General features: G+C 39.6%; 2 protein-coding genes across 2 annotated transcripts in view; one reads left to right on the top strand and one right to left on the bottom strand.

Moving 5' to 3' along the window:
• The window catches only part of ddx11 (DEAD/H-box helicase 11), a 22,636-nt gene extending 9,124 nt beyond the window's left edge, over positions 1–13,512 (top strand). The window contains exons 13-28 of the mRNA XM_088996013.1: positions 614–693; positions 764–805; positions 898–965; positions 2,781–2,819; positions 2,899–3,037; positions 4,629–4,754; positions 4,833–4,945; positions 6,236–6,308; positions 6,631–6,734; positions 7,506–7,655; positions 9,228–9,296; positions 10,349–10,452; positions 11,329–11,413; positions 11,553–11,628; positions 11,701–11,855; positions 13,376–13,512. Of these exons, the coding sequence (XP_088852139.1) occupies positions 614–693; positions 764–805; positions 898–965; positions 2,781–2,819; positions 2,899–3,037; positions 4,629–4,754; positions 4,833–4,945; positions 6,236–6,308; positions 6,631–6,734; positions 7,506–7,655; positions 9,228–9,296; positions 10,349–10,452; positions 11,329–11,413; positions 11,553–11,628; positions 11,701–11,855; positions 13,376–13,414 (1,462 nt within the window). The 3' untranslated portion in view covers positions 13,415–13,512. The remainder of the gene's footprint in view (positions 1–613; positions 694–763; positions 806–897; positions 966–2,780; positions 2,820–2,898; positions 3,038–4,628; positions 4,755–4,832; positions 4,946–6,235; positions 6,309–6,630; positions 6,735–7,505; positions 7,656–9,227; positions 9,297–10,348; positions 10,453–11,328; positions 11,414–11,552; positions 11,629–11,700; positions 11,856–13,375) is intronic.
• Positions 13,496–24,266, bottom strand: washc1 (WASH complex subunit 1). The gene is made up of 11 exons (XM_088996014.1): positions 24,152–24,266; positions 22,707–22,847; positions 22,490–22,601; positions 20,964–21,110; positions 19,765–19,901; positions 18,188–18,323; positions 17,270–17,459; positions 17,041–17,199; positions 15,627–15,785; positions 14,998–15,066; positions 13,496–14,927 (listed from the first exon to the last, which is right to left on the bottom strand). Exons 1-11 carry the CDS (start codon positions 24,259–24,261, stop codon positions 14,785–14,787), a joined length of 1,503 nt encoding a protein of 500 aa, XP_088852140.1. The 5' UTR covers positions 24,262–24,266; the 3' UTR covers positions 13,496–14,784.

The raw sequence follows: 24,266 nt of genomic DNA, 5'->3' as shown, positions 1-24,266 counted from the left end.
TATGCTTTCCTCTTCAGAACTATTTGAATCATATTCATAACTGGATGAGTAACAAGAAAGCATCTTCTCCGAATCTGAAGCCATTGTTTTGATTCTAGAGCAAGGCAAGACGTCCTGGCGTGAAGTCACCCACAAGGGGGTGGGAACTTTTGAAACTCGGCATCTCCTAGGTTATTTTGAAGTAGTTTTGGGACACTTTAACTCATTTTTATTGTTGTTTTGCATTTGACTGAAAATATCAGCCTGCGTGTTTTGGGTATTTTAGATGCTATAAAACGTTTTTCTGATGTCATTTAGGAAACAAAAAAAAAATGGTGTCGGTTGTCGTTTAAGTGATACATTCGTAAAACATAGTCTTATTGATTTGATTACCACACCTCTGGACGTCCCAAGCACCAACAACTGAACATAGACATTTTAATTGGTTGTCCTTTCCATATGTGCTTCCATTGTGGGCCTTGTGTTCGGTGGCATGAAACTTTTATATATGATAACTTCTTTTCTGTCTATTCTCTATCAAACATTCAATATATTATTATTAAAATTACATCACTGTCAGTCATCTATATTATCTTACCACAATCCACAATATGTCTCCTTTTTTCTACATCAGGAGCCGACTGAAGGCGAAGAATGTCATGTACATCAAACAAGTTCTCTTTGTGATTGAAGGCCTGGTACGCGTGCTGGGAGGTTAGTGAAATAATTTTCCCACTTTGGCGAAAGTTATCACACCTTAATGACATCAATCTTATCCTCTCAGGCAAGGTGGGTCAGAATCCACAGAACCAAACCATGCAAGCAGGTCAGACAGCACATACACCCTCGCATATATGCACACACATTTACAGGCAAGACTATGGAGGAAATTTAATCAATAATTCTTTTTTTTTTCAGCAACAGAGATGATCACCATCAACAACTTTCTATTCAGAACTCAAATTGACAACATCAACTTGTTTAAGGTAATTGTTATAGCATTGAAACTTTATTCTAGTGAATATTATTTTCAAAATTTTTTTTTAATGTCTTCTTATTTCTTTATCCTATTTGTATAAATGCAAATACAGTAAAGTCTCGTTATATCGATATTCGAGGGAGTCCGAAAAAATATCGATATAACCGGGACTATTGATATATCCGACCCTGTTTGCATGTAATTTTCTCCGTGCGTGCATAGAAATAGTATCGATATAACCGGGACTATTGATATATCCGATATCGATATAACGAGACTTTACTGTACTAAGACACAACAGGTTTAGGAACCCCTTCCCCCCCAAAAAAAGTGATGAAATCTTCACACTTTTTGCAGAATGCTGTGAAGAAGATAACAAAATAAGCATTAATGTTGTCATTTTATAACCCTGAAGGCAACATATTTTTAAGCATTAATGGTAGAGAAATACACGTAGAGAGATAATACATATATACACCGGAATATTATTTGTCATCTGCGAAAAACGTCAAATAGTGCTGCGGCATACTGAGCAGTTCTTTAGATTCTACTTAATTGTTATGACTGTGTGTTTTTATGATATACAACACTGTAAAATCAGAATCAGAAAACCTTTATTCGTCCCACAATGGGGAATTTTGCAGTCCACAGCAGCAATTTGAAAGGGGGTGGGGTGGGGGTGAAAGGATCGAAAAACAAGATATTCTAAGCATAGTAAAATAAAAATGCCAACTATATATTGTAAATGTGTCGAACCGTTTCATAAAAAACTACATAGTGCAAGTATCAAGAAAGTCATTTTGATATATGTAGCTGTATTGCATCAATCCATATTTACAGTAAAAGTGTCCCGTTTTTTTATTTTTATTTTTTTTTCACATTGAGAATTGCGAAGTCTGACAGCAGTCGGTAGGAACGAGCGGCGGTACCTCTTCTTCATGCAGCGCGGGTGTAACAGTCTCTGTCTGAAGGAGCTACCCAGTGCTGTCAGGGATGAATGTTCTTTTTGAAATTAAAAGGGAACAAATGAAAAGGCCTTCCTCTCATTTCAATGGAGGAATTGTTTAATTGATCGATTTTGCGATAATATAGCGAGTGTCTGAAACTCATGACAAAAAGTTAGTGGACAACAGGGCAGACAACTCTGAAAAGTTGCCTGCCCGGCCATAAAGTTGGCTGCCCCATTTTTCACAACATGAAACACAATAAGATGACTAATCGCAAAAAAAAAAAAAAAACATTGTTGCGAAGTATAAAGGATTTTTTTCAATTAAGGAATTACTCACCACAAATGCTCCCTTGCTTAATTTATGGTAAATATCCCTTGGTGAAGATTTTGCTCCAGTTGTCGTTTGTCGTCATGGTGCACAATGAAATGTTTGCGTTACATTGTGTGCTAAAAGCCACTTGGACTCCTCTTTCTAAGCGCCTTTCAAAACTCTCAAATACACTTTACAGTCACGGTATAGTCCGAAGCACTAAACAAACAAATTGCCAAACAAACGTTTGTTTGGCAGTTTGCATACTCGGAACGGCAGCCAATCAGAAGAAGATACTTCAGACTACTTGAGAGTTTTAAGTCGCTTAGAAAGAGGAGTCCACGTGGCTTATAGCGGTTTGCTTGTAGCTTTTGCTTTATAGAATAAAACAAATGTTTGATTTGATAATTTATGATTATTATTTTTTTCTTGAAGTTGTCGGCCACCTGGGCCGAGACGTTTTGAAAGTTGTACGCCCCACCTAAAAGTTGTACGCCTCGGGCCTCCGGGCTGACGTTATTTCAAACACTGATATAACCTAAAACATGTCTCTGTTTCGTTAGCTGCACAGATATTTTGAGAAGAGCATGATCAGCAGAAAAGTAAGACAGAATGGAGTTTATGTATTGCAATTGCGTAAAAAACCCCACTGATATGGTCTCCCCTTTGTTTTTTCCACAGCTAGGTGGTTTCGCGGAGAAATATGTGGGTTCGGGTGTGACTCCGCACACTCCCGTTGGCTCTAATAAAGAGAACCGGCGCACTGGGGGCTTGAACCGCTACCTTCAGTCCTTGCACGGCAACCAAAGCGCGGCACCAGGTCGGACATCAGATGCTTGTCGAATAGAAGGATGTAATATTGTTTGAACACCCTCTCTTGTTGTAAAACTACAGACGCTCCCCTACTTACGAACATTCATAGTTATGAACAACGGTACATCCGAACATTTTTGTAGGAACATAAGTAGTCGCTTATTTGTGTGGACCCACCCATTTTCTGTCATGCTAAGTCATCCTTTCCACATGAATTGGTTTTTCCAGTTTTTTAAAATCCGAAATACAGATGCTCACCTACTTACGAACATTCAAGTTACGAACAACGGTACATACGAACATTTCTGTCGCAACAAATGTATTGGATTGGATTTGCCTTTATTAGTCTCACAGTGGAGAAATTTATATTTCACAGCAGCAAAGTTATGAAAGAAATAAAAGTAGAAAAGCAAAACACAGGAGCTGCTGGAAAGGCAGCCACTCTCGCGGCGCCGTCTTGAAGTCAAAAGAACAAAAAAAAAAAAAAATAAAATAACATGACAACACAAAGACACAGAGAGACATTCATTCTTAAGCACTTTCTGTACCCTCTTTGTTACATAAAGCAGTTCCAGATGAAAGAGGAGAGGATCAAAGTGTCTCTTCACCAGTGGATCAGGGACATCATGGTGGAATGTACACGTCGACTACAAGCTAAATGTTGAAAGCAAACACGCAGCTGTAGCATCCATTGACAAAAAGAGATTGTCTCACATCTCCTGTTCCACATAAATCTGCTTCAATTCCAACCCGTGACAGTTCCGTATTCTCTCCAGTACATGTACATATCTTTATTGAGGATATATTTTATTAAATGTTTATTTTTCAGTACAAACCAATACATGCTACTTATATAAGCCTTAAACATACTTCTATAATCCTAAAACAGGGGTGTCAAAGTCATTTTTTGCCGCGGGCCACATTGTAGTTATAGTTTCCTCTCGAGGGCCGTTATGAATTTGCGGAACCCATTAGAATGTTTAAATCCCTTCAAATATTACATATAGAGCACACAGAAAATTAAATTAATTAATAACTCGTTTTCAAATCTGAAGCCAAGAATAATGACTTTTATTGTGGTTGACATCCAAAAATATGAAATTTTGACTCAGATTTTAGCAATCATCATGGAATTTAACAAGTTTGATTTGCTTTCGCGGGCCGAAAAAAATGGTGTGGTGGGTCGGATTTGGCCCGCGGGCCTTGACTTTGACACCTGTGTCCTAAAACATACATTCTATACAAAATATAGCACTGAAGCAACTTACGAACAAATTCACCTTACGAATGTATCTCGTTCATAATTTGGGGATCGTCTGTATCCAGGATCATATTTAAACATGCTGTGTTTGTACTGGAAAGTGTCCTTGAGAGTTTTGAAAGGGGCTTATAAATTAAATTAATTATTATTAATGCAGTTCGACCACTAATATGATTGCAATAATGTTAAATTAAGGGTCAAAATGGGGCTGATGGTGGAAAATTGCAAAGATAAGACTCCACTTGATTTGCATTACATAATAATGACATGCATTACAGAAAACTGATGAATGAAACTTCCCTTTTCAAGTTTGTCGTTCAACTCCTCTTGCCTGCAGCTCCGCCAAATGACCAACAGGGGTCCTTAGAGACACTGGCTGCTTCCCCCATGATGCAAGTCGAGAGCTTCTTCATGGCTCTCACCAACAGCAACACTGACGGCCGGGTGGTCATACACAGACAAGGTAGTGTCTTAAACTCACAGCACTAGAAACAACGTCAGTAACAGCACCATTCGTAAAGTCAAATATGCAAATGTGCAGGAAATCTGTCAGAAAGCAGCGTCAAGTTCCTTCTCTTGAACCCAGCCGTCCACTTTGCCCAGGTGTTGACTGAGTGCAGGGCTGTTATCATCGCGGGAGGAACCATGCAGCCTGTGAGTTCATATTGAGCAATAGGCAAAAAAAGTCAAAAAATTCAAGGCAGGCAGCATATCAGCTCTCACTCACTGCCATTCGCACATTTATTTGGGAACTGAAAATATGACATATTGCGACATTCCTGAATTTGTTCAGGTTTTGTTTTTTCTTGTTTGGGTGCCGATAAAGCGCTGGCCATGGCCTCTGGAAATATTATTTAACATAACATGTCGTGTTTTCTTCAGTTGTACATGTACATACATGTATCTTTATAGAGCATATATTTTATTAAATGTTTATTTTTCAGTACAAACAAATACAAGTTACTTTTATAAAACCCTTAAAGGACAACCAACGTTACTTTTTTGTTTTTTAACTGACATCAGAAAAACGTTTTATAGCATCTAAAATACCCAAAAAACGCAGTATGATATTTTTATTCAAATGCAAAACACCAATAAAAATGACTTAATGTGTCCAAAATCTGCAAAAAAATTGAGCTGCGAATTGGGCATTTTCAGAAAGTCCTGCCCCCAGTTCGTGACGTCACGCCAAGACGTCTTGCATTGCTGAAGAATCAAAACAATGGCTTCAGATTCGGAGAGTATGCTTTCTTGTAACACATCCAGTTATGAATATGATTCAAATAGTTCTGAAGAAGAAAGCATACATGTTTGCAATCGATTAAAGAATTTATTTCATGCCATTTTGAGGCAACATTGGGGGGAACTGTCTAACCCAAAAAAAGAGGCACAAAATGGCGACCTCCTGTGGCCACCTCCATTTCCACAGGCTGATAAATTCCTTATATGGAGCTTGGACGCCCTCTTCTGGCGGCTTTTGGGTGCAACACGAGGTACCCAGACCAAACAAGTACAGCAAAATACATTGACGTGATGGAAGGACCGCTACAATGCGTCTTTTTTCGGTCAGGGGCGTTCCTTTTGTGACGTCCCGTACGGACTCGTCACCAACTCAAAAACAAGACTTCCGCAATATTCAGCGTGAGTCTTAAAACGTAAAATATAGCTATATGTGGTGGAATCTTATTAAAATACGCTCAGTAGAAGTCATTTGAAGCCATTTTACAAATTATGGACACAACTTGTCCGGAGACGTTGGTTGTCCTTTAAACATACTTATGTAAGCCTTAAACATAAATTCCATACAAAATATAGCACTGAAGCAACTTGCAAACAAATTCACCTTACGAACAACCGTTCGGAACGTATCTTGTTTGTAAGTTGGGAAGTGTATGTACTGATAAAAATCTGAAATCCCCTGATACTGAACGCTGCTCTGTCCAGGTGTCAGACTTCAAACAAGAGCTACTATTTTCCGCCGGAGTGCCAGAAGAGCGCATCACTGAGTTTTCCTGTGGTAAGTGGGACCCCATTTGGCCTCACGGTCACTCTGCCAAATATCCGTAACAGCCTTGCCGTTATTTCAGGTTTTGTAGCCAAGGACAGTAAAAGCACGTTTAGTATGCAGAGGGATTCTCCTTTGTCCTCACGAGCATGAAATCAATACTTTTTAAGAGCTTCGAGGGCAACATCGCTCAATATTGAGCCCTTGTTTGAGAGGTGAACTAATACAGGGCAATAAACATTTGACTCATCCCGTTCGATTTTTATGATTCGGATAGCAGAAGTACAGAGAAGGTCAGCGGGAACTGCATTGTGTCTTTCTTTTGTCTTTGCAGGCCATGTCATTCCACCTGAGAACCTCCTTCCCATTGTCTTGTGTAACGGTCCGTCCGGTCAGGAGTTAGATTTCACATACCAAAACAGAGACTCTCCTGGCATGGTAACACTCAAACATGCACACACAATACATTTTTTTGTCCCTCTCAATGGGCAGAATTGTGTGTCATGTTAAAAGAAGGAAAGAAAATGGAATTGGATAGCTTCAGATTGGGATCAGAAGTCTTCGAAGCGATTAAAATCCACTATGTATTGGATGTGGGACATATGTCCATTGAAATGTACATGAAATAGAAGAAATAATCACATTCAAACATGAATTAGGAATTAGGGCACTTGGCCCTGATCTTTAACTCATTTACTGCCATTCACGAATTTATTCGTGAATTGATAATATGACGTAGACTGCCATTTTTGAATTTGTTTGGGTTTTGTTTTTTTTCTTGTTTGGGTGCCGTAAAGCGCTGGCCAACACCTCTGGCAATGTTTCCACAAGGGGGCAACATTTCCCATTTTTCCATGTTGGCACTTTATTCCAATTTCATTTTTTTCTCATGGAAAAAAGTCTAAAGTTTCTTACGCTGCATTGAATGTTTATGTAGTCAAAAACTCAATATTCTGTGGGTCCTGGAATTCGAGTGACAATGACAAAAACCCTGGCATAGGTGTGGACATATTTTTGCGCGTCTGGCAATGAATGAGTCGCTGGCGCGAATGGCTGCCGCTGCTCACCCGCACAAAAAAATACATGACTGTAAAATGTCCTTGAGAGTTTTGAAAGGTGCTTATAAATGAAATTATTATTATTATTATTATTATTGTCGTTGTTATTGTTGTGTGTAATTGTTATGAAACATGTTGTACTGAATGACAGATGGACGAGACGGGTCGCATCCTATCAAACATCTGCAACGTGGTGCCAGGTGGTGTGGTGTGTTTTTTTCCCTCATACGAGTACTCGAGGCGCGTTGTGGCCCACTGGGATTCTGCTGGCGTTCTTGCCCGACTTGCCAACAAGAAGAAGGTAGGCTTTGTTCAAGAGCCAAGCTGCCCTCCATTAACTCATTCACCGCCATTCCCAAATTTATTTGGGAATTGAAAATATGACGTAGAACGCCATTCCCGAATTTGTTCGAGTTTTGGTTTTTCTTGCAAGGGTGATGATAAAGCGTTGGCCAGACCTCTGGCAATGTTTTTTTCCCTTCCACAAGGGGGCGGCATTTCCCTTTTTTCCATGTTAGCGCTAAAGCGCTATATAAACCAATATGTACAGTAAAGTGTCATTATAGCGATATTCTTGGGAGACGGAAAAAATATCTATACAACCGGACTATCGATATATCCGATTCTGCACCGAATTGCATTGAAAGTGGGCAATAAATGGGGGATCTTTGATATGGCATGTCATTTTCTCCTTTCAATTTCATGGATTGCGTATCTAGCATGCTTTTGTACTGTGGTGAAGTGAAAAATAAACTTGTGCATTAAATAAAAACGTCTTTACACTTTTTTAATTTCCTTTCAAAAATGCAACCAATGCAAAATCCTCACTTTGTTCTATACACACGAGAGAAACCACGAGCGCCAGCATGTACCTACAGTATGAAAAACAGTGATTCTTGCAAGTGATAAAAAGATATCTGTATACAACACAATGAAATACATGTATGGAAAACAAAAACTGCAACGTTTACATTACTTACGTTGATAAAGTATTCTGTGGCACATCAAACTCTTTCACGATTCTTGTTGGATTTTCCTCCACAGCTACTATTGCCTTGTACTTTGTTCCGATATCACAATTCTTACGTTTTCCCATGGTTGAAATTGGTGTTGAACAACTATATAAAAGAAGACTACAGTATGATTCAGTTGCTATTGCAGCAGTAATGAAAGATGTGAGCTCTGCTACACGAAAGCTGGTCACGTGACCAACGGTGTTACAGATACAGATTTCGCTAATGGTGGTACTGTATTGAAATCCTCAAGCAAATATCGATTCAGCTTGAAGCTGCTTTTGTATCGATATAAGCAGACCAAATTGGCTGGCGGGGGACGAAAAGGGCATTGTATTAACCGGATTATCGTAATAACAAGGGATCGTACTAACCAGAACTAATTATATCATAAAAGACTAGAAATTTGCCGGGAAATGAAAATAGTATCAGAATAAGCAGTACTATCGATATAACCAATATTAATATAACAAGACTTTACTGTATGTATTGCATTGTATTTTGGACAGCTGCCCTCATTTCAAGCTCATATAACTCCAGACCATATAATTTAGGAATTAACTCTTTTTTTCTGATGAAAGATGAGAATCTAAGGTTTCTTACGCTGCACTGAATGCTTATGTAGTCCTAAAAACCAATATTCTGTGGGTCCTGGAATTTGAGTGAAAATGACAAAAATCCTGGAATTGGAGTGGAGACATTTTTGCACATCGTCTGGCAGTGAATGAGTTAAAAGGTGTTGTCTTGTTCAACATTTTTCACATTTATACATTCCATCAAGAGATATTGTGTTTGTGTTGTCCATCCGGTTCAACTCGCTTCTAAACTTCCCATCCTAAAGCCAAGTTTGATTTCTTCAGATATTCCAGGAGCCCAAGAAGGCCAACCAGGTGGAGCAAGTGCTGGGCGAGTTCTCACGTTGTATCCAGGTATACAAGAACAGTCTGAATATGTACTGTGGCTCTCAGTTAATGGAGTTATGAGCTGTATTGCAGCCATTTTTTCAGTCTTTTTTTTTTCAAGCGAAAGTTTGTCCTTGAAATATACTTCAGCCATTTTACCGCTCTATGGGGGTAGCAAATTTTAAACCATTGAGCCACTTTTAGTTCCTGTAGTTTAGCAGTGGAAGTACAGGTTCAATTGATTTTTATGCAGCTGTTGTGACTATTTTTTTTTTAAATCATAGTTCCAAAGAACGTGAAACTCCAGAAAAAGCACCTAAAAATGTCAATTGAATAACATCATCTTGAATTTTTGTAGAAGGGATAGGGCAATGTATAGCTGCGTACTGTCTGGTCTAATGTAAGCCCATACAGACTGATCAATAGGGGTCCCAGGATTGACCCCTGGAGAATCCCTCAATTCGGAATAGGCGTTGTGGATTTGATAGAGAATAGACAGAATAGTAATTATCATATTTAAAAGTTTCATCCTTAGAAGGCCCACAATGGAAACACAGAAAATCTAGGGTCAATCTGAGGTGAACAGACACAGCCTGTTAAACTGTCATGTTCATGTTGGAGATCTGGCCTTGGACTAATTTGCGAATTGGTAAACTCTTTCACTGGAAGAGATCATTCGCCAGGTTACAAATCTACCAGTTCACGGAAAGGACAACTATTTAAAATGTCTACGTTCTGTTGTTTTATAGTTGTTGGTGCTTGAAACGTCCAGGGCCATGGTATTCAAAATCAAATTTTACTAATGTATCACTTAAATTTGCATATACTCTCACCAAATAGCTTGGCAGAGGGTTGCAGAAGTTGGGCGTCGCTCATGAATGGCTGCGTACCCTGCTGGCAGTAAAAAGACAATCTTCCTGTTGTCGAGCCTTTGTTCACAGTGTCCGACCGAACATCTCTGACATTACTTCAAATCATTTCAAAGCGGTCAAATGATTTGAGTTGACAAACATAGTCACTGAACAAGTTAAACTAGTATCACTGTACAATATGTCCGTAAATGACATTTCTCTCAACAGAGGTGCACTCAGGAAGGAGGTGGCAGCCAAACTGGTGCACTGCTGTTCTCTGTGGTGGGCGGAAAGATGAGCGAGGGCATCAATTTCTCTGATGACCTCGGCAGGTATGTGCTGTGGGGAGGACACTTTTTGGCCATAGATGGAGATAATCATGATAATCATAATATTCGTAATCATAATATTCATAATCATCACAATACATTTCATTTATAAGCGCATTTCAAATAGCCAGCTAGCTAGATAGCTAATAGATAGCTAGCTAGATAGCCAGCTAGTTTATTCCTAATTTTTAGATACTGTATATATATATATATATATATATATATATATATATATATATATATATACACACACACACACACACACACACACACACACACACACAGTAAAGTCTTGTTATATCGATAGCGGTTATATCGATAGTACTGCTTATTACAATACTATTTCTATGAATTCAAGGAGAAAATTACATGCCCGCAGGATCGGATATATCGATAGTCCGGTTATATCGATATTTTTTCCGACTCCCGAGAATGTCGATATAACGAGACTTTACTGTGTGTGTGTGTGTGTGTGTGTGTGTATATATATATATATATATATATATATATATATATATATATATATATATATATACAGTAAAGTCTCGTTATATCGATATTCAAGGGAGTCCGAAAAAATATCGATATAACCGGGACTATCGATATATCCGACCCTGTTTGCATGTAATTTTCTCTGTGCGTGCATAGAAATAGTATCGATATAACCGGGACTATCGATATATCCGATATCGATATAACGAGACTTTACTGTGTGTATATATATATATATATATATATCATAAAGATGGATATTTATGGATATTTATATGCCAGCTAACTTTGTTAAAATCTTAAAGCAGATTGAGATTTTGTTGAAGCCATGTCGTTCAGCCCAATGTTGATGTTGCTTGCGTAATGTACAGTACTTCTCACTTCCAGATGTGTGGTGATGGTGGGAATGCCTTATCCTAATATCAAATCACCGGAACTACAGGAAAAGATGTCATACCTGGACAAACACCTGGTCAGACCCCATCCTGCTTACTTTTCCATGTTTTTTTTTGAACATCTATTTTTCTTTTCTTTTTAAAAAGGCGCCTCAGAATGTCTTTTGGAATTGGGACAAACATGTATGTCTCCTTTTAAAACTTGGAATATTCCAGAATCACAACGGAGGGAAAAGCCCAGGCCAAGCACTCATCGAAAATCTCTGCATGAAGGCTGTCAATCAATCAATAGGTATGCTAAATCCTTTGATGTCTCCACCAGTCATTCAACTCAACAAGAATTTTTCATTCCTCATCTGAAAAGGCAGAGCTATCCGTCACCGTGGTGACTACTCTTCCATTGTGCTGTGCGACCGACGCTACTCCCGTCCCGCCACCCTCGCAAAACTTCCTGCGTGGATCCGGAGTCGCACCAGCACGCACCAAAGCTTTGGCCCGGCATTCGCTGCCTTGCGGAAGGTGAGAACCAGGCAGGGATACATGGGGACCATTGACTCACCCAAACGTATCTTTTTCATTCTTTTATTTTTTTTTGTAATTAAGACATCACCTGCTCGATACCGTGATACCTCGGTTTACGAACCCCTTCCCTTGGCTTACGAACTTTTCGGTTTCCGAATGTTAAATTTATGAAAATTTTACCTTGGCATCCGAACGTTTTTTCGGGATACACACGAAGCGTCACAATGAGTGATGTGTCGTTCGCGAACGAGCCCGTTCTCCTAACAACAAAAAGGCACCCGACTTTTTTTGTCCTCTGTTCCCCACCCCCAGTCTTCGATTATAGGCTACGTGATTGGTCAAGAATGCAGCAGTGAGGGGCTGGGGCGGGGTTACAGACAGAGAGGGACAGAGAGAGAGTGAGGCTGTTAAACCTTAAAGAGACAGGCAGACGACAGAGAATGAGCAAATGGAAAGAAAACAGTCAAATTTGGACTTGTTTCAACTTTGATAGGCAGAGTGTAGACTGAAAGGTTAAATATCCCATCCCATCAAACAACCCGCAAGAGCAATCCATACACCTGATGCAAAAAGCTATCAACCCAGCTAAACACAATTGGATTGGATAAGATTTGCCATTATTAGTCTCACAGTGGAGACATTTACAATTGATGAGGAACTAGATACAATTATCACAGAGAAAGCACCTACAAGGGATCATTCCTCAAGATGGTGAAAGAAGAAGCCTACGTTCCTGTTCCTCATCAAGCGTTTAATGCTGATGAAACCGGCCACTCCATTTCATCAAGCCAGCAACGAGCATCACATAGGTAAATAAAATGACTTTATTATACAGTTCAGTTTTTTTCTTTAAATATGATACCACAGCACATTTATGATACATAACGAGGTATATTTTGTGTAGTTTTAAGGCTTAGAAAATTCGAAAGTAGAAAACGATGTTTTATGGGGACCTGGGAACGGATTATTCTAATTTTAATGGTTTCCTATGGGAAATTAATTTTGAGATACACACTTTTCCCCTTACACACTTTGGGAACCAATTAAGTTCGTCAGCCAAGGTATCACTAATTGTTTTACTGTCACATGGAGAACATAAGTATTCCTTTCACTTCATTTCAATAGGGAACCATGACTTACTGTCAGAGATATTCGCTGGACACTGAACAAAGGCCTGAACACAGGATGATTGAAAACACGGAAAACTCACTCAAAACTGGCTAATGAGCTCTTCCTGTGAAGGAGTTTACCAAGTCGTAAATTAGTCCAATGCCAGATCTCCTAGATGAAGATGACAGTTTAACAGGCCGTGTCTGTTCACCTCAGATTGGCCCCAGATTTTCTGTGCTTCCATTGTGGGCCTTCTAAGCGTGTAACTTTTAAATGTGCTAACTTCTATTCTCTCTATTCTCTATCATTTACTGATCAAATAATTTTCAAAGTCAAGGTCTTGCTACGTATTTCGATATCAATTTACAATCAACACATTCTCCTTGTCCAATGTTCTTCTTTTTCAGTTCTTTGTGGAGAAGAAGCAAAAGGTCAACTTGTTTTAATATCGGCAGGTGTATGCGGACTCATGAATTTGAATGTAAGTGCCCCTCAGGTATAAAAAAATTCACAACATTGTTCATCCACATGATTTAATTCCTTTATTTTTACTTCACCACTGTAAAAGCTTCCACATGTTTTTCGGTTGACGTGTACAAGGTCGCATGAGTTGTTAGCCAAAAGATTTTAAATGATTTATCTTAGCCTCACAAAAAAAAAAAAACATGAAGAAGGGTGTGTAGACTTTTTCTACCCACTGTGAGTCTGCAACGTTGTTAGAACATTACTAGTTTCTGCGTGTACAACTGAATTATTGAAGCGACTACAATGCAGCACGGCTTTCGTTTTTCTACATTAAACATTGACGGTGCGTCGTTATGTAATGAAAACATTGGTTTATTGAAGAGAAAAAAAAATTGTGAGTGAAATCCGTTGATGGCTCACAAGTATTTCTACTGGTGGTGAAATTCAGAAACTTGTACACGACTGACACCGTTTTACAGTCAAATGTTATATAATACTTCTTGTTTGGTACATTCTTTCTGTAACAAGTGCTATTGTTCATAGAGTTGCAAAATTGCATTCAATTTTCAAAGTTGGAAACGTTCCATTGAGAATAAAGAGGAATCACAGAGAAATGTATAAACTTGAAGGATGGCTTGAATCAGTGTCTGAAATAACGCCCGGGGCGTGCAACTTTTACGTTGGGCGTACAACTTACAAAATGACTCCGCCCGGGTGGCAGACAACTTTTTTTTTTTTGGGGGGGGAATGTTTTTTTTTCTTTCAAATCAAACGTTTGCTTTTTTTCAATAAAGCAAACGTTTGAACGAAGATTTCGAAATCTTCGTTTGGTTTGGAAATTTCGGAATTTCTGGTTCGTTTGCGGCTGGGAAATGTCGCACCCAAAAAAGGCAGAACATGGCGACAAAGCCGTGTAAGGAATTAATCAGGCTGATTAATTCCTTACATGGAGCTTTGTCGCCCTCTTCTGCTTCTTTTTGGTCCTACATGACGTTTTCAGACCAAAGTACAGCAAATTGCATTGACGTGATGGAAGGACTGCTACAATGTGTCCTTTTTTCGGTCAAGGGCGCTCTGTCAGTGACGCAGGGTGAAGACTCGTCACCAACTCAAAAGTAAGACTTCCGGAATATTCAGCGCGAGTCTTAAAACATAAAATATAGCTACATGCGGTGAAATCTTTGTAAAATACGCTCAGCAGAAGTCATTTGAAGCCATTTTACAAATTATGGACACAACTTGTCCGGAGACGTCGGTTGTCCTTTAACTTCCGCTGAAAATTTATTGGAAGGTTTCAAAAAAAATTCCCAACCCGTGTTATCTGTGCATTAAATCTTCACCGTCCATTTCTTCAGACCTCCCAGTCGTCATCATCTGTCATCGTTTGGGGGGCGGGAAGCGGTGGGATGACGTCTGACATTCTCGCAAACGCTCCTCCGGTGTTGGCGTGGGGGTCGGTTGAATCCCCGCCTACCGGGCCCTTCCCAGAAATACCTGAAGAAAAAGAAGGTCATTTTCATTTCCGCCAAATAATGGTTATGCTTGCGTTTTTTTTTCTGTGTACCTTTCCTTCGCATGGCGAGTTTGTTGAAGAGATCAGACATGAAGTCACCGCCGCTAGTTCCAGCGACGACTGCTCAGAAATGACAAGTAATAAACATTTGTTAAGCGATTGTCTGACTTTGATAATAAAATTGTTTGCATGTGGTTAAAAAAAGGTGTTTGATCTTAGTTTTACTTTGCAACATTGTGGTCATTATCTTGGCAAACTTTTAGATCGCTAATACCTAGCGAATAGATAGCTAATAGCTAGCGAACACATAGCTAATAGCAAGCGAATAGATACCTAATACCTAGCGAATAGCTTGCTAATATAGCGAATACATAGCTAATACCTAGCAAATAGATAGCTAATACCTAGCGAATAGATAGCCAATAGCCAATAGATAGCTAGATAGCAAATAGCTAGCGAATAGATAGCTAATACCTAGCGAATAGATAGCAAATAGATAGCAAATAGCTAGCGAATAGATAGCTAATAGCTAGCGAATAGATAGCAAATACCCAGCGAATAGATAGCAAATAGCTAGCGAATAAATAGCTAATACCGAGTGAATAGATAGCTAATAGCTAGCAAATAACGACCCTCCACTTATTAATTATTAACCCCCCTCCCCCTTTTCACCTTCCCACCTTGTTCCTGCTCCTTCAGTTTCTTCTTCTCCATTTTGCGCTCCTTGACATTGCGCAACTTGGCTTTGCCGATCCCACCAGCATTACGGATCGACTCTAGGAGGCTCGCTCGGCTGTCTGAGGGCTGGACCACGTCGCTCGGTGCCCCAGAAACTGGGCCTAAGGGGTGTGGGGAGAGAAAAAAAAAAAAAAAAAAAGAAAAATCGTGATTTGGGGTGGTTGATCTCAACTTGAAAAAAAGAATCACTTTTTTTGGGGCATTTTGTTTAAATTCACATTCTTAAAACTAAATACAGTGATACCTTGGCTTACGAACTTAATCGGTTCCCAGACAGAATGTAAGCTGAAAAGTGTGTATCCCAAAAATTAATTTCCCATAGGAAACCATTAAAATGAGAATAATCCGTTCCTAGGTCCACATAACACATAATTTTCTACTTTCTAATTTTGTAAGCCTTAAAACTACACAAAATATCTTATTTTATGTATAATAAATGTGCTATGGTATTGTAATTAAAGAAATAAAATGTATTGTATAATAAAGTCATTTTATTTGCCTTTGTGATGGTCGTTGATGGCTTGATGGAATGGAGTGGCCGGTTTCATCAGCATTAAACACTTGATGAGGAACGTAGTCTTCTTTCACCATCTTGAGGAATGATCCCTTGGAAGTGCTTTCTCCGCGATCATTTTACCTAGTTCATCGTCAATTGTGTTCTGTTGAGCTGGGTTGATAGCTTTTTGCATCAAGTGTACAGATGGCTTGTGCGGGTTGTTTGTGGAGCCTGATTGATGGAATATTTTAACCTTCCGGTCTACACTCCGCTTTTGAACTATCAAAGTTGAAACGAGTCCAAATTTCACTTTTTTCCATCCATTTTCTCACCATTTCACTTTTGTTTTTTTGTTTCCATCTCTGTCATCTCCCTTTCGTGTGTGTGTGTTTTCTCACTCTTTCTCTGTCGTCTGTCTGTCTCTTTAATGTTTACCCCCCACCCCCTCACTGCTGTGTAAACAGAGGTATCACTGTGTTCTATTTGTGATTGTATTTTATTTATTATAGTACCTATGCGTGTCTGTGACTGTAAAGTGTCCTTGATAGCTGTGAAAGGCGCTTAAAATGTAATGTATTATTATTATTATTATTATTATTATTGTTGATGTTGAGTTCTTTTATGCCATCAAAGTAAACATCAAACAAAGAGAAACACATTTGTAGCTGCCCATCTTTAAAACCCACCACAAAACTCACTTGTACTCTTTGGCGTTTGACTCAGCATGGTTCAGACTTGATCTTAGTTTTACTCCCTGGTGCTTTCTACTATCTATGTGACTGCTTTATGCTTTGCTACAGCTTCAGCTGTTGTTAAAGCGCTAAATAAATCAATATGTATTTTATTGTATGATTGCAAACCTGAACTTGGAACTTTGACTCCGCCTGAAGTGGTTTCTGCAGGAACTGGCGGAGGGGGTGGCGGAGGGGCTGGACCTGCAGCACTGGTAGGCGCAGGAGGAGGTGGCGGCGGCGGAGGAGGAGGAGGCGGAGGAGGGAGAACGCTCGGGTGAAGCTCACCTAAAACAGAATGTGGTCAATCAACGGTCACTTTGGCTTGATTTCACACTTTCTCCCACTGTTTCAATACTTGCGCTATCCTCAGAGAAGGCCGGAAGCTCAGGAATGATGTGCGTCGGTCCCGACGGGGCGAAACCGGGACCCAGGTCGGCGCTGTAAGACAAGTCGTCGGCGATACCTGGCAGGTCTGGCAGGTATGACGGAACGTCGATCTCTGGCACCTGACCCAAATCTGGCACGTAGAAGTAGTTCTCTGCCGTCTGTCAAAACAGCGGCGGCCATCTTCAAAGCATGGCTTTGAAATATCATCCTGGATTTATTTATCCGACTACAAGATTGAAGTGACACGATGACGGTAAGATTTTTGACCCGAATTGGCCAGGTTACAAGGAAAAATGGCATCTACCGTTCATGTCAATTCTATATCAACGGGGAAAGTTGATTTTTTTATGGTATGTTTCATTGACTATTTGTAGGATTAACTCATTCACTGCCAGACGTGCCAAAATGTGTCCACTCCAGTGCCAGGGTTTTTGTGATTTTCACTCAAATTACATAACCCACAGAATATTGAGTTTTAGGACTACAGTGATACCTCGGTTTATGAACCCCTTGGCTTACGAACTTTTCGGTTTCCGAACGTTACATTTATGAAAATTTTACCTTGGCATACGAACTTTTTTCGTACGCTTTATCGACACCCCCCGCAAGTAAACCCCAAAACCCGAACAAATTCGGGAATGGCAGCGAATGAGTTCAAGTAGGCATGCGGAGTTTGTTTATGTTAGATATTTTATATGCGTCACAAGAAATGCTCATGAAAATCAGCCATTAATAAAAACATGGATCTGCTTTGTATTGAATTTGAACTGGGCGCTTTTACCTCCAGTGTAAGTTTTTTTTTATATGACAGACGAAAATTTTGAGACTCAGAGATTAAAAAAAATGCATGAGGTAAAAGATTTAAGTCCGGGAAAAGAGCCATTACCAGTCTCTCAAGCTGCTCTCTCTTTGTAATGGACAATGGAGCATCAAAAGGTTTCTCCTCTTTTTCTGTCTCAATGGTCGTATGCGTCTTGATCACAGCTCCCGCCAGAGGATCGAGGTAGACATACCTCTTGTAGCTTTAACACAAAATGAAAAGGAGGGAGGGATACAATACAGTCTTTTGTATTGCTGCAAAGTAACTAAGTACAGACACTCCCCACCTTACGAACGAGATACGTTCCGAGCGGTCGGTCGTAAGGTGAATTTGTTCGTAAGTGGCTTCAGTGCTATACAGTGATACCTTGGCTTACAAACTTAATTGGTTCACAGACAGAGTGTGTAAGGTGAAAAGTGTGTATCCCAAAAATAATTTCCCATAAGAAACCATTAAAATGAGAATAATCCGTTCCCAGGTCCCCATAAAACATAATTTTCTACTTTATAGTTTTATAAGCCTTAAATCTACACAAAATATACCTTATTTTATGTATAATAAATGTGCTATGGTATTTTAATTAAAGAAATAAACTGTACTGTATAATAAAGTCATTTTATTTACCTTTGTGATGGTCGTTGATGGCTTGATGGAATGGATAGCTTTTTGCATAAAGTGTCTCAAGGAGCTCTGGGTTGTACAGCTTGGAAGTTGTGATATTGCAACAGCAACAGATGCAAGCAGACACACTAGAAACATCATTAATAGCTGGTTCTCTGGCTTGTCTTTTCATTTCAAATTGAACAAATGGCTAATGCGGGTTATTTGTGAAACCTGATTGATGGGAATTTTAACCTTGCAGACTAGACTCTGCCTTTGAACTATCAAAGTTGAAACAAGTCCAAATTTCACTGTGTTCTATCCATTTTGTCACTCTCTGTCGTCTGCCTGTCCAATGTTTAAAACACCTCCCCTCACTGCTGCATTTTTGACCAATCTCGTGGCTTAAACCGAAGACTGGGGGCGGGGAATAGAGGACCAAAACAAGCCGGCTCCCATTTTCTTTTAGGAGAACGGGCTCGTTCGCGAACGAGCTCCGTGTGTATCCCGAAAAATAGTTTCTATGCCAAGGTAAAATTTTCATAAATTTAACGTTTGTAAGCCAATGAGTTCGTAAACTGAGGTATCACTGTATTTTGTATGGAATGAATGTTTAATGCTTATATAAGTATGGTTGAGGTTTATATAACGGGCTTGTATAAGTCACCTGTATTGATTTGTACTGAAAAATAAACAGTTAATCAAATATACACTCGATAAAGATATGTACATGTAAAACTGGAGAGAATACTACACATGTTACATCAAAAAAATGTTCATATCGACCATTGTTCGTAACTTGAATGTTCCCAAGTCGGGGAGCGTCTGTAAAAATATTTTGTCATTGTACTGAAATAAGCGAAGCGAAACGTCCGACACCTTCAAAGAAGTACAGATGCCGGCTGAAGAAACCTTTTCATCGATGGACCACTCCTGTACGACTGAGAGCTTACACAGACGTACTGAAATAAGATTTTTCATCTCGCTGTACTTTTCTTGAGTATTTACAGTACTGACAACTCTGCATGTGTGTGTGCGCTCACAGGTTTTCGGTGGTGTTGAAAAGCAACAACGAGCTGACAGAGGAGATGTTGCGCGGCAGGCTGCCCAGCCCTTCTTCCGTCTCATCCTCTGACTTCTTCTTGTTGCCGCCACACACAGGTAAGTAGACCAGCTTTTCCTGCCAGGGAGACAAATATGAGATGAGGTTACTTACAATATTTTAGTTTTGTTACGTTATCTGCCTAGCTAGCTAGCGATCTATTAGCTAGCTATTACTATTATTATTATTATTATTATTTATTAGATAGCTATCTATTAGCTAGATAGCTTTCTATCTATTTGAGTTACTTCCTGGTTGAGTGAACACTGGCGCGTGTGGCAGCCGCTAGCTATCAAGCTAGCTATCTATTCAAAAACCATCATCATATATCTCAAAACCCACCTATTTAAAATTGCATTTTCTGTGTAGCTCTCTCTCTTGTTTCTTGAGAGTTTTGAAAGTCGCTTAAAATGTAATGTATTATTATTATTATTAGCTAGCTAGCTTTCGAGCCATTTGAGTTACTTCCGGGTTGATTGAACGCTGGCGCGTATGGCTGCCGCTACCTATTGAGCTAGCAATTATCTAGTGGGCTATCTATCGAGCTATCTATTCGCGAGCTAGCTTTATATCTATTTGAGTTACTTCCGGGTTGATTGAACACTGGCGCATGTGGCTGCGGCTAGCTATCTGGCGAGCTAGCTATTTGTTCGATAGCTCGCTTTATATCTATGAGTTACTTCCAGGTTGAGTGAACGCCAGCACGTGTGGCTGTCGCTGCTCACCCACAGAAAAACCTGCTGCCTCTGCTCACCCACAGAAAAAACCTATCCTGTGACTGTAAAGTGACCTATAGTTTTGAAAGGCGCTTACAAATGAAATGTATTACAGTAAAGTCTCGTTATATCGATATTCAAGGGAGTCCGAAAAAATATCGATATAACCAGGACTATCGATATATCCGATATCGATATAACGAGACTTTACTGTATTATTATTATTATTATTATTATTATTATTATCATCCATAGTCCATCTCTCGCTTGAAAAAGACAGCCTCACCAAGCTTAGTTTCCAAATCATGGGCAGATAAAACTCATTGCCGCGCTTGAATTTTGTAAATTAACGGCTGTGTCACATCGTAATCTAATATAATTCGTCACAGAGTCAGTCATTGTCACATTTGAGGGAAATATGGACCTGTAAAGTGTTCTCATCGAAGGGCCGAAGTTTGTTTTGTATTCTTTGTCGAGGGCGGGCTTGCGATGAGGGGTCACAAGCTCCAGTGAAGATTGACAAATAGTCCTGGAGTCGGTCTGGGGCCGGGTACTTGGCACTAGAAAAAACCTAGAAAGAGAGACGTTTTGAAATGAGACATTTAAGGCGTTTTCCTCAACTCCCCGAAAAATTTCCTCCGTGTCTATTTTTGTTGTTTCTGTGACAACCAGGGATGTGATGAGGATAGTGGTTTCTTGTGGCACACTTGGCCAGAATGTGAAAAAAAGTGGCGCTTATTTTCCTACATGCATCATATCCATTGAAAAATTCATTATTATTAACCAAAGGTCGAGCCAATTTCAATAATACCGCATTGGATGTTTTACTTCTAAAGCCAGTGGAAAAAGTCCGCTTTACAATCACATCTTCCCAACTAAAAATACAGTGATACCTCGGTTTACAAACCCCTTGGCTTACGAACTTTTCAGTTTACGAACGTTACGTTTATGAAAATTTTACCTTGGCATACGAACTATTTTTCGGGATACACACGGATCTGCCACAATGAGTGATGTTTCATTGGCGAATGAGCCCGTTCTCTTAACAAGAAAATGGTGGCCGACTGTTTTGTCCTCTATTTCCCAGTCTTCGGTTAAAGCCACGTGATTGGTCAAGAACGCAGCAGAGAGGGGGTGGGGGTTACAGACAGAGAGAGAGTGAAGCCATTCTCCAAAAAAGAAAATGGCATCTTCTGTTAAAGCCACGTGATTGGTCAAGAAGGCTGCAGTGAGGGGAAGGTTAAACATTAAAGAGACAGGCACACGACAGAGAGACAGTGAGAAAACACACACGAAAGGGAGACGACAGAGCTTGAAACAAAAAAAACAAAAAAAAAGTGAAAAAAAAAAACAGGGAAATGGTGAGAAAATGGATAGAAAACTTTGATAGTTTCAACTTTGATAGTGTAGACTGGAAGGTTAAAATATCCAATCAGGCTCCACAAATAACCCGCACAAGCCATCTGTACACTTGATGCAAAAAGCTATCAACCCAGCTAAACAGTTGATGAGGAAAAAGGTAAAATTATCACAGAGAAAGCACCTCCAAGGGATCATTCCTCAAGATGGTGAAAGAAGAAGGCTACGTTCCTCATCAAGTGTTTAATGCCGAGGAAACCGGCCACTCCATTCCATCAAGCCATCAACGACCATCACAAAGGTAAATAAAACACCTTTATTGTACGGTACAGTTTATTTCTTTAATTATAATACCATATCACATTTATTATATATAAAATAAGGTATATTTTGTGTAGTTTTAAGGCTTAGAAAATTCGAAAGTAGAAAATTATGTTTTATGGGGACCTGGGAACAGATTATTCTCATTTTAATGGTTTCCTATGGGAAATTATTTTTTGGGATATACACTCACACACTCGGTCTGGGAACCAATTAAATTCATAAGCCAAGGTATCACTGTAATTACATTCCCATTTGTTTCTACTTTACCTTGGTGGCTTTTTTACTGCCTTTGATGCGGTCAACACGAGCCTGAACCAGTCGGATTCGGTCGTTGACACTCTGCAAGTGGCGCCGATTTTTCTCTACACTTTCGGACACTCTACAAGCAACACAAAAAGCCCAAAACAAATCTCAATTCCTTTTAGAAAAAGAGTTCCTGAAACTTCAATGCTGAGATTTGCATGTGAAATTGCATGGCGCTTACCTCCGAAAGATATCAGTTGAGATGGTCTCCAGGAGAAACAATGCATCTGCTATCTGGTGAACAGCCTCCTCTCTCCTCAAGTCTGGCTGGATGAGAGGCACTGAGTACACCTGACCCTCCAAGCAGAGTTTCTGGGTCATTCTGCATTACAGAGGGTAATACAAAGCAAAGGTGCGGTCAACATGGGTCACATCATCTTCGTGTCACCTGGTGATGACAGTAAAGTGACCCAACACACATGTATGCCCGCAAGGGACAAAAATGATTGCATGCATGTGTACCACTTTCCCCTTTTCTTGTACAGTGATACCTCGGTTTACGAACCCCTTGGCTTCTGAACATTTCGGTTTACGAATGTTAAATTTATGAAAATTTTACCTTGGCATACAAACTTTTTTCATACACAGAGCTGCCTCAATGAGTGATGTGTCGTTCACGAACGAGCCCGTTCTTCTAACAAAAAAATGGCAGACGATATTCCCCGCCCCCAGTCTTCGGTTAAAGCCACGTGATTGGTCAAGAACGCAGCAGTGAGGGAAGGTGGTTTAAACATTAAACAGACAGGCAGACGACAGAGAAAGAGAGAGAGTGACTAAATGGATAGAAAACAGTGAAATTTTGATAGTTCAAAGGCAGAGTGTAGACTGCAAGGTTAAAATTTCCATCAATCAGGTTCCACAAATAACCCGCACTAGCCACCAGTTCAATTTCAAATGAAAAACAAGCAATGGAACCAGCTATTAATGATGTTTCGAGTGTCTCTGCTTGCATCTGTTGCTGTTGCAATATCACAACTTCCAAGATGTACAACCTCCTTGAGACACTTTATGCAAAAAGCTATCCATTCCATCAAGCCATCAACGACCATCACAAAGGTAAATAAAATTACTTTATTATAAAGTACAGTTAATTTCTTTAATTATAATACCATAGCACGTTTATTATACATAAAATAAGGTCTATTTTATGTAGTTTTTAGGCTTAAAAAATGAGAAAGCAGAAAATTGTTTTATGGAGACCTGGGAACGGATTATTCTCATTTTAATGGTTTCCTATGGGACATTAATTTTTGGCATACACACTTTTCGCCTTCCACACTCTGTCTGTGAACCAATTAAGTTCGTAAGCCAATGTATGACTGTGTGAGTCTTAACGGAAATGCACATTGAGTTCATCATCTCGCTTCATTCGCATTCGCACTCAACTGACTCTCACATGACGAGCAGCAACAACACATGATCCCGTAAGAGTATTTCGATATGCGCAACCATTTAAATTCATCATTGGTCGCTTAAACGGGCAACGCACACTCATACTGAACGAATTAAAAAGCAAGATACAATTCATATTATACTCCTTTTTTACATTATCGTGACGAGACGCCATAAATATCACATTGCAAGAACAACTACAAAATTGCACCATATGAAAAACAAAATCCTTACCTGACCATTGATTTTGTGTGATTGCTAACACATTCGTGTGTGGGGGAAAAACAAGAGGCGAACAGCACAAGCAAAACAACGGCCGTTTTACTTCCGCGTCGACGTGTCATGTGAC

This window comes from Hippocampus bargibanti, linkage group LG05, assembly GCF_051943395.1.
Source record: "Hippocampus bargibanti isolate YZ-2025 linkage group LG05, ASM5194339v1, whole genome shotgun sequence".
Taxonomy (NCBI): Eukaryota; Metazoa; Chordata; class Actinopteri; order Syngnathiformes; family Syngnathidae; genus Hippocampus; species Hippocampus bargibanti.
Note: the sequence above shows the minus strand (reverse complement) of the source record. Positions and strands in the feature narration are given on the sequence as shown.